The sequence below is a fragment of the Gadus chalcogrammus genome, chromosome 21 (assembly GCF_026213295.1).
Source record: "Gadus chalcogrammus isolate NIFS_2021 chromosome 21, NIFS_Gcha_1.0, whole genome shotgun sequence".
NCBI lineage: Eukaryota > Metazoa > Chordata > Actinopteri > Gadiformes > Gadidae > Gadus > Gadus chalcogrammus.
The window spans coordinates 2791093-2801884 of record NC_079432.1 but is presented as its reverse complement, the minus strand read 5'-3'; the positions used below and the strand labels follow the sequence as shown (position 1 = coordinate 2801884).

At 52.5% G+C, this 10792-nt stretch overlaps 1 protein-coding gene across 1 annotated transcript in view; it reads left to right on the top strand.

Annotated features, from left to right (window-relative positions):
- Positions 1-7553, top strand: part of epha7 (eph receptor A7) — a 9419-nt gene extending 1866 nt beyond the window's left edge. The window contains exons 3-9 of the mRNA XM_056581860.1: positions 3-48; positions 1265-1326; positions 1732-1941; positions 2444-2593; positions 3804-3997; positions 4458-4613; positions 5180-7553. Of these exons, the coding sequence (XP_056437835.1) occupies positions 3-48; positions 1265-1326; positions 1732-1941; positions 2444-2593; positions 3804-3997; positions 4458-4613; positions 5180-5294 (933 nt within the window). The 3' untranslated portion in view covers positions 5295-7553. The remainder of the gene's footprint in view (positions 1-2; positions 49-1264; positions 1327-1731; positions 1942-2443; positions 2594-3803; positions 3998-4457; positions 4614-5179) is intronic.
- The last annotated feature ends 3239 nt before the right edge of the window (positions 7554-10792 follow it).

Sequence of the window (10792 nt, the reverse complement as noted above, 5' to 3'; positions counted from 1 at the left end):
AGTTCGACCACCCTAATGTCGTGCACCTGGAGGGCGTGGTCACGCGAGGTAACCAATCACGTCCGCCCATACTCAGTGGTTAGAAGCTTCACCTTGCTGCCATGACCTGGTGTCTCTCATTGGCTCGGCCGCAATGCAGGAGACCCTGAATCATCTAAGATCCATACCGTCTGCTGATTGGCTACTTTTTAAATAGATCCATTAATGTTGATTGCGATTTGTTCATCAGCTGCATTTTTAAAGCTTTTCTAAGAACAAGTTGGAAAAATGATGTCTAGGTGGTGTCTGGGACTGGGTGGTGTCTGGGACTGGGTGGTGTCTGGGTCTGGGGGGGTCTGGCTGTGGGTGGTGTCTGGGTCTGGGTGGTGTCTGGCTGTGGGTGGTGTCTGGCTGTTGTGGGTGGGGTGGGTGGTGTCTGGGTCTGGGGGGTGTCTGGGAGTGGGTGGTGTCTGGGACTGGGTGGTGTCTGGGTCTGGGGGGGTCTGGGTGTGGGTGGTGTCTGGGAGTGGGTGGTGTCTGGGTCTGGGGGGGTCTGGCTGTGGGTGGTGTCTGGCTGTGGGTGGTGTCTGGGAGTGGGTGGTGTCTGGGTGTGGGTGGTGTCTGGCTGTGGGTGGTGTCTGGGAGTGGGTGGTGTCTGGGTGTGGGTGGTGTCTGTCTGTGGGTGGTGTCTGGGTCTGGGGGGGTCTGGCTGTGGGTGGTGTCTGGCTGTGGGTGGTGTCTGGGAGTGGGTGGTGTCTGGGTGTGGGTGGTGTCTGGCTGTGGGTGGTGTCTGGGAGTGGGTGGTGTCTGGGAGTGGGTGGTGTCTGGGTGTGGGTGGTGTCTCGGAGTGGGTGGTGTCTGGGTCTGGGGGGGTCTGGCTGTGGGTGGTGTCTGGCTGTGGGTGGTGTCTGGCTGTGGGTGGTGTCTCGGAGTGGGTGGTGTCTGGGTGGAGCGCTGTGGTGTAAAGTGAACATCCGTTAGAACGGCATCACGTGTGATTCCATTACCCTCCCTGGTTAACATCCCTTATTGAGCTTTAATAAGGCGAGCAGATGGTTTAATTAAAACCAGTGAAACGTATTGATGAGAGGAACGGCAGAAACAATGCAGAACAAATAACATCAAATCTCTTCATGGGGAAAATCAAAGGTCTAGCAGTAATCTAAGTCTCATCAGTAATCTAAGGGTATATCAGTAAACTAAGTGTTTATCAGTAATCTAAGGGTTTAATCTAAGGGTTGGTCAGTAATCTAAGGGCTGTCAGTAACCGCCCGACTGCCCGCAGGTAAACCGGTGATGATCGTCATCGAATTCATGGAGAACGGATCGCTGGACGGCTTCCTCAGGGTAAGAACCTCCGTCACACACCTCCACCCTCTCAGGGTCAGAACCTCCGTCACACACCGTCATACCTCCACCCTCTCAGGGTCAGAACCAGGGCCTCACTGTACCCCAGAGCCTCTCTCCACGCAGTCTGACTCAAATATACTGTTCCCCGTCGTCAGTCTACACCAGAGACCTAACTCCTTTTGGGTGGTTTCTCCCCTCTCTTGCCCTCTCTCTCTCTCTCTCTCTCTCTCTCTCTCTCTCTCTCTCTCTCTCTCTCTCTCTCTCTCTCTCTCTCTCTCTCTCTCTCTCTCTCTCTCTCTCTCTCTCTCTCTCTCTCTCTCTCTCTCTCTCTCTCTCTAACCCTCTCTCTCTCTCTCTCTCTCTCTCTCTCTCTCTCTCTCTGCCCCTCTGTCTCTTTCCCAGAAGCACGACGGTCAGTTCACGGTCATCCAGCTGGTGGGGATGTTGCGGGGCGTGGCGGCGGGGATGCGCTACCTGTCGGACATGGGCTACGTGCACCGCGACCTGGCCGCCCGCAACGTCCTGGTCAACAGCAACCTGGTCTGCAAGGTGTCCGACTTCGGCCTCTCCAGGGTGATGGAGGACGACCCGGAGGCCGTCTACACCACCACCGTGAGTCCACCAACCCCACCCACCACCCTTCAGCCAATCAGAGCCTCGAATCCCTTCTGGAATATACTCTAGCCCATCAGAGCCTCTGAATCCCTTCTGGAATATACTCTAGCCAATCAGAGCCTCTGAATCCCTTCTGAACTAGACTCTAGCCAATCAGAGCCTCTGAATCCCTTCTGGAATATACTCTAGCCAATCAGAGCCTCTGAATCCCTTCTGGAATATACTCTAGCACAGCCAATCATAGCCTCTGAATCCCTTCTGGAATATACTCTAGCACAGCCAATCATAGCCTCTCAATCCCTTCTGGAATATACTCTGGTGTCTTTGTGGAGGAACCAGGAAGTGTCTGGTGTCTTTGGGGAGGAAGCAGGAAGTGTCCGATGTCATTGGGGAGGAAGCAGGAAGTGTCCGGTGTCTTTTGAGTGGCAGCAGAAGGTGTGCTGTGTCTTTGGAAAGGACGCAGGAAGTGTCTCAGTCTGACGTGCGTTCTCTCCCTCAGGGTGGGAAGATCCCGATCCGGTGGACGGCGTCGGAGGCCATCCAGTACAGGAAGTTCACGTCGGCCAGTGACGTGTGGAGCTACGGCATCGTCATGTGGGAGGTCATGTCCTATGGGGAGCGGCCTTACTGGGACATGTCCAATCAGGATGTGAGTTGCTAACCATTTTATTATTACCCAGAATGCCGTGTTTTATCATCTGGTGGGGGAGGAGGGGGGTTTTCCAGCTGTGTGGTTGGTTGTACCGGTAAGCTGAAACATGATTGGTTGGTGGAGAGCCAATCAAAACCAGGACTGCTCAACATTTAGAATTAGAAATGTAGAATAATGATCCAACCTCATGGATGACAAACTGTACGGAATACTTGACAGCATTAATTTGACTATTTCAATATTGATCAGTTATCAATACCACTGATGTTTTACCGAAGCAGCAAGATGTATGAATCTTTGATCATCACCTAAGGCGACACTAACCTCGCTTACCACGCTAACCATGATAACCTCGCTAACCACGCTAACCAATCAAACCACACTAACCTCGCCAACCTCGCTGAACACGCTAACCAAGCTAACCTTGCTAACCACGCTAACCTGGCTAACCGCGCCGCCGGGTCTACAGTGCGGCCCCAATGCGAGGCGCCGGGACCACAGACTTGACACACGTCAATGTCAGGGGATTGTTTGTGTTTTCCGGGCGGTTCTTTTCTTTATTTATTTCTGCTTTTTGTTATCTGTCAGCCGTTGTCAGACGCTCCCCCACAGGACGCAGGAGGAACAATATTTGCATTTTCCTCCCAGCTCCTCTGCTTCCAGCAGCTCCCGTTTGAACACTGCTGACAGCAGATGAATATATTTAGAAATATAGAAATATACGCCTCCTGACACCCCAGAATCAGGACACGGAGAGCGCGTGGGGGGGGGCTGGAGCCCAGGGGCCCTCGCACCTTGTGAGGGCCCCGGATCGACTCTCAATGAGCTAGCCGCTAAGCGTCCCGCATGCTAACATAAGAGGGAGCCTGGAGCCCAGCGGCTTCCCGCCGTTCGGCCGCTCTTTATTTATTTATTCATAACTAGAAAACCAGAGTCCCACCTAAACCGTCTCTGAGCCGAGGTAACACTACGCGTCAAGTGTTGGGAAATGCCTTATTTTTTCTGGGACACTTCACAACAATATTAAATTCCTACATCTTCCCCAATGCCGTGTAAAGAACTTAAGAAGTTATTCTATTTGGGTATTTCAACCCTGAAGGCAATTGGCTGACGGGTTTCATGTGTCATGTGACCCTGAAGGCGATTGGCTGACGTGTGTCATGTAGCCCTGAAGGTGATTTTCTGACGTGTGTCATGTGCCCCCCAGGTGATCAAGGCCATCGAGGAGGGCTACCGGCTGCCCGCCCCCATGGACTGCCCCCCCGGGCTGCACCAGCTCATGCTGGACTGCTGGCAGAAGGAGCGTGCCGAGCGGCCCAAGTTTGAGCAGATCGTGGGGCTCCTGGACAAGATGATCCGGAACCCCAACACCCTGAAGACCCCCGCCGGGACCTGCACCAGGTACGCGACTCCCCTGGTACCTGGCCTGGACCTACCCTTTAAGCAGAGCTGATCTCCTGCTGAGGTCCGCAGTGAGGAGGAACGATGGCGGGGACTCCAACACGCTCTACCAGAGTCCATGGCGGGCCTTTTCTAAACCAATCGGCATCATGAGTCTCCCCCAACTCTGCCACGCCAGAATCCGTCAAACAGCTTTCCTGTGCATTCTGGGAAAGACGTCCGTTCCTCTTGAGAGCGAGCGCGACACCTCACCCTGACTGCTCCTGTATGTCACTTTAGATCGGCCAAATCCCCTAAATGTCAAATGTACAAATGTTGTTTTCGCTGATATCACGTAGTGTAGAGCCTCGGGTCGGACGCCAACCTCGGCTGCTACGAGTCGTCTCCGTGGTTACCGCCCAGCTGGGCTAACCCTGAGTGACCCCCCCACCCCGTTAAGACGTCTCCTCTCCGCCCTCAGACCCATCAGCCCCCTGCTGGACCAGAACCCGCCCGACTTCAGCGCCTTCTGCTCGGTGTCCGAGTGGCTGGAGGCCATCAAGATGGAGCGTTACCGCGACAACTTCACCGCCGCCGGGTACAACTCCCTGCAGTCGGTGGCCCGCATGTCCATCGAGTACGTACCGCTCTGCAGACCACCGGCACACACTCACCGTATACAGGACCTGAGACAAGGCACTCAGCCTCAGTTATTCTTCGTGAGGTTTAAAAATAGTAAATTCTATCGTTCGTCACCAATCCCCCAACCCAGAACTGTTCTGGGTTGAGGGATTCAGGAATGTTTTTAGCTTCTTTCTTTAAAATGAAATGCCCCAATGATCTTGGTCCTGGTTTTGGTCCTGGGCTGGTCGGTCCAGGTCCGGTCCATGTCCGGTCCAGGTCCGGTCCAGGTCCGGTCCAGGTCCGGTCCAGGTCCGGTCTAGGCCCGGTCCAGTCCGGTCCAGGTCCGGTCCAGGTCCGGTCCAGGTCCAGTCCAGGTCTAGTCCGGTCCAGGTCCGGTCCAGGTCTGGTCCAGGTCCGGTCCAAGTACGGTCCAGGTCCGGTCCAGGTCCGTTCCGGTCCAGGTCCGGTCCAGGTCTGGTCCAGGTCCGGTCCGGTCCAGGTCCAGTCCAGGTCCAGTCCGGTCCAGGTCCGGTCCAGGGCCTTCCACTGACTAACGGGAGCTTCTTGTGGGTCCTGCAGGGACGTCATGAGCCTGGGCATCTCGCTGGTGGGGCACCAGAAGAAGGTGATGAGCAGCATCCAGACCATGAGGGCCCAGGTGCTGCACCTCCACGGGACGGGAGTCCAGGTGTGACCGGCCTCGTCTGGACCAGCTCAGCCAGGGAGCCCCTCTGGGGGGCCCACGGGACAATCAGGAGGCCTCCCCAGGACCACCGCCCCGGATGCTTCCATTCCTTTGTTTCCTCGGGGGGGGGGTATGTCGGACCCTCCGTCTTCTGGGAGAGGCCACTAAGGAGAGGATAAGGACTTGGATTATCGGGGCGGGGTCTGGGTGTTGAAGATGTCTACCACATATCAAAGGAGCGATGGACCTTCCACCCCCTGGTTCCTCTACCTTCATGGACCATTCAGCACACCATGAATATGGACTTCCTTTAACAAACAGAATTATTTCCATGTTTCCTTGTGGTGGCTTTTCAGTATTTCTTTCCCTTTTTTATTTTTAATTTGATTGAGTCCGCCGCCAGACACTTTTCAGCTTAACGATAGCTTATTTTATAGTTTTTCTTTGGACTTGACAACAGGGTAAACCATCTAATCAAAAAGCAAAGAGCGTGAACAAAGACTGAGCCTTTTGGTTGGACTCTAAACCGGTACTTCTCCCAGTTTGTGTTGAGACTTACTGGGGACATTTTGAATGTTTCAGTTACGTTATCTTCTCCCCATACGGCTGTGGCCACTTCAACACGTTCTCCTGGACTCCTGGTCCCTTCTGGGGACGACTGGACGGCCCACACACCTTCTGATGAATGGAGTTTTTGGAGGTCTTCCGAGGTCTCCAGATCTTGGAGGTCTTCCGAGTTCTCCAGTTCTTGGAGGTCTTCTGAGGAGTAGAGGTCTCAGAGGTCTTCTGAGGACTGGAGGTCTCGGAGGTCTTCTGAGGACTGGAGGTCTCGGAGGTCTTCTGAGGACTGGAGGTATTGGAGGTCTTCTGAGGACTAGGGATCTCGGAACTCTTCTGAGGCCGGTGGGGAGGTCACTGTCCACTTTACTTTTTCACACACATTTCTCACACTTTAAGACGGACGTGGGAGCTTTCAAAAAGCACAGAATGCCGCTTTGGAAGATGACGACCACCACTGAGACACTGAAGACAAAAAAGGATTTGTGGAAGGACCGCAAACTTGGGTATCAGTGTAGCAATATTTTATTTGTCTGTAGTCTTCACAGCAGGAAGTGCTTGACAGGAAGTGCTTGAATTTTCTGTCAGGTGTCCTCAAACGTTTCTTTTAGTTTTATTAGAGGATATTTTAGCACCATTTGAAGATTGTATTGTAACTCTAGCCACCGTTGATTATTCTGCCATTGTTTTGCCTAAAATACTATGTTGCACACAATGTTTAATATATGAACTGTTGAGCTGCATATGTACCTAGGGGTGAATCTATGGAAAGTGTAAATTTTACAAGTACTGCCTTAAAATGTGCTAGGTTATGCCGCTGTTTTAGGCACTTGGATGGCAATGCTTTACGCGGTTTCCATTAGATATCGGTCTACTCTCAGCAGGCGACCAATCAGCTCCTAACGCTCTTCTTGGTTACCTTCTTATCAGGAAATGGAGGCGATTCAAATCAAGTGCATAAAATACGTCTGATGGGCAAGTTCGGCTCGTCTGCAGGACGGGTCGGCGAAACAGAGCAATAATTAGCAGGTCGAAGTTGTCCTCACCTGGGAATCAAAGGTGCTAGCTGTGTTAGCCTCACAGTGTGCGGACGCTTTGGGAATATCCTGTCCTCCTGAGAGAGAGCGAGAACTCTCCGACCTGAGGCGACTGGACTCGCACCTCGCGGTCACAAAGACGGGTTCTCTCTGCGAGACGCCACCGGGCGCTTAGCGCTCGATGAAGACGAGAGAGGAAGAGGGGACGGATGAGAAAGGGAAGATGGTTGTTTCGGTTGCCGCGTTGACGAGGGCCTGTTCCCAAAACAGTAGAAGGGTGCCAATGTCACTTCCTGGTGATGATGTCACTCCGATGATGTCAAAGTCCCTCCATTTCAATCCAGACGAGCGCTTTGGGGAAAGCTTGCGTCACCAAATGACAAACCCCCCCGTGTGTAGACGCACCCCAAACGACCTCTGAAAAGGGGGGCCCCTCGTTAGTGTAGTGTGAGTCTGAATGATATCTCCTCACTCACACGGGTTATCTCCCCTCACCCCCCCGCCCCCCTGAGGTCCACCTAACCAGAACGCCTGATACGGGTTTAGGAGGAGGAGCCAAAACAACGCTGGAGTCAGCCGTGAACCAGACCGATCGGGTCCCTTCTGGACTCTACCCCGAGAACCAGAGGGGCGGATCCTTACAGCACAGAGATGTACTGTGAAATCAATCCCCCCCCCGTCCCCCGCCCCCGCCCCCCCGTAGCGGCGTGATTGATCACACATCCTGGCGTCTCCTCCACCGCCCGCCCGCCGAGAGCCAATCAGGCATCAGGTGGCGTCCTCTCTGGCGTGGAGCTGAGCCGCGTCGGGGGCGGCTGTTCAATGGAAACACTTTCCCTCATATTGGAGAAGGAGCCAACTGCTGCTGCCTGCGAGATAAATGCATCATCTATCCCCACAATCCCCCCCCCCCCCCCCCCCTCCCTTCCCCTGCTTCCCTTTTTAATCTCTCGTTTATGGCGGAGATGAAACGCTCCTCGCGGGCGCGTCGCCGTGACAACCGGCCCCTCCCCCTCTCTCCGTCTGTTCCTCTCTGTGGTCCTGGAACGGGGGGCTCGAACCCACCGGAGAGGGCCCTGGGTCTCACAAACACACACACAGACACACGCACACGCACACACTCGTGCTCACCCACACACACGCACACACTCTCGTGCTCACACGCACACACACACTCACACTCTCGTGCACACACACACACACACACACACACACACAAACTCACACTCGTGCTCACACACACACACCAGGCCTTTCTCGGGCGTTTCAGCTGGCCCGGCGTCAGCTTTGAATTGTAGAGCGTTCTAAAGTCCTTCAGTCAGCACAAAACTCCTCGACATCAAAAGCAGCAGTCAGTCCCCTCTTCTCACTCCCCCACCTCCTCCTCCTCCTCCTCCTCCTGCATCACCTCCACCTCCTCCACCACCACCTGCGACAATCCTTCCACCCTTCACCCTCCCCCCCACCCCCCCCTTGCCTGCTCTGATCTGAAATTGAGGGGCTACAGTAGTCCTGGAGCCCTGGGGCTAGAACTTTCTCTCTCTATCTATCTGTCTCTCTGTCTCTCTCACACTTTTATCTCTCTGTCACCCTCCCTCCCTCTCTCTCTCTCTGTCTCTGTCTCTCTGTCACCCTCCCTCTCTCTCCCCTCTCTCCTTGTGTCTCTCCCCTCTCCCCCTGTGTCTCTCTCTCCCCTCTCCCCCTGTGTCCCTCTCTCCCCTCTCTCCCTCTCTCCCCTCTCCCTCTCTCGCGGTGGTCCTCTTGTCGAAGCAGCACTTTGAGCCAAATTGAGATTACGTCCGGGGATGCGATCGATCCTCGTGTAGAACCCGAGGTGACCTTCACCAACAGTCACCTTCTACCCGTCCTCCTGGTTTACCCGCCTCGTCCCTTCTGAACCGGGGAGGGGGAGGGGAGGGGAAATGAAAAACAACGTGAACTCGACTAAAAGCGCAAAAGCACGACTTCTGTCGAGGGTCGTTCTGTGTTTTACGGTCAACGGATACGAGGAAGGTGTGGAATGTTCTGGGTTGAGGGATTCAGGAACACCAGAACGTTCCAGAACGTTCTTTTTTTTAAGAAACCCTGTGGTTCAGTGGAGGGACATCGTGAAAGCTGATTGGTTGGTTTTGGCGGGTAATTCCAAAGAGTTCAGCACTGCTGATTGTGTCGGGAAATGAGGGGCGGGCGAGAGACTTTGTATGCGTTCTAATTGTAAAACTTGTACATTTTATTTATATTGTTTTTTTTACACATATTACTCAGTAGTGAGCTCTGAATACGTTGAAAATGCACTATATTTTTCTATCTCACACGCAGATGATAAATGTCACCCACACTATTTCAGTTGTACATCATTTGTTTTCATTTAGGACCAAAGACAGCCGATAGGAATTCCATCTTGAATTGTTTTTTTTCCCGCCTTTTAGTTTATTGTACAGTAATACAAAATGTTGATTTATTATTTATTTTTCTGTGTTTAAAAAGTATTGAGAATATTCACTGGTCAGAAGTATTTTCCCCAACCACAAACTGTAAAAAACATTTAATTAGATGATTTCTTGTTACATAGACAATTCTTTTTGCTTTGTAACCTTTGTAATAGACTGTACATATATTTTTGGAAATATAATACAATCTCTACAGAACTTGTTTCGTGAACGTATTTTTATAGTCTGAGTTCATCGCAATTGATATCATGTATCCGTTTCTCTGTGCGTGTGTGTTTATTTGTGTGTGCGTGTGTGTGGGTGTGTGTGTCTTTTTGTGCTTGTCTGCTTGTGTGTGTGTGTGTGTGTGTGTGTGTGTGTGTGTGTGTGTGTGTGTGTGTGTGTGTGTGTGTGTGTGTGTGTGTGTGTGTGTGTGTGTGTGTGTGTGTGTGTGTGTGTGTGTGTGTTTGTGTTTTTTTGCTTGTCTGAGCTTGTATGTTTATTTATGTGTGTGTGTGTGTGTGTGTGTGTGTGTGTGTGTGTGTGTGTGTGTGTGTGTGTGTGTGTGTGTGTGTGTGTGTGTGTGTGTGTGTGTGTGTGTGTGTGTGTGTGTTTTCCTGAAAACAAGCTCTTCCTGTTTCTGAGTCCTCCGGCGCCGCCTGTAGCAGCAGACTGGGGTCACGTGGTTCCATCTCACACGTTGTGGGTATTTATTTTACTAAAAGAGCGCGAGTCTCCTGCACAACTCAACAGCTGCGACCAGAACAGCTTCGGATTCCGTGCAAAACATTTTTGTTTTCTCCGCGTTCGAGTGTGTGTCGGTGTTAGTTGGTTTGTGTTTGCGTGAGTGAGTGGGAGAATTTGTGTGTGTGCTAGTGTGTATGCAATCGAGTGTGTACATTGTGTGAGCGTGGGTGCTTTAGTGAATTTACGTCTATACTTTATTATGTGAGTAAGTGTGTGTGTGTGTGTGTGTGTGTGTGTGCATTTGAGTTTGCATTATTTTGTTTGTGTGTGTACGTGTGCGTTTGAGTGTACATAATGGTCTGTGTTTTCGCGGCGTAGTGTGTGTGGGAGCGTGGCATGTATGCTAATTCCGCGGAGCAGCGCAATCCGTTCTCAGACAAGCGCGTCCCCGCGGAGCGGCGGCGGTGTTGGCTTACCCGCGCTAATTGTTTTTTTTAATGAAGACTCAGCGTCGAACACACAAACACACACACACACACACACACACACACACACACACACACACACACACACACACACACACACACACACACACACACACACACACACACACACCTTATGGTTTCACTGGCTGTCATTTTCGCTTCCAAACAACACAAGCCTCTCTCCGCCTCCTCCTCGTGCGGATCTCTTCTCGTTGTTATTTATCTCCTCTGTCCGGGCGGTCGGACCTCGCGCAGCGGCCGTGCGGACGACAGTGAGATCATCGGTGTTTGTTGAATCGGCAGTAATCCAG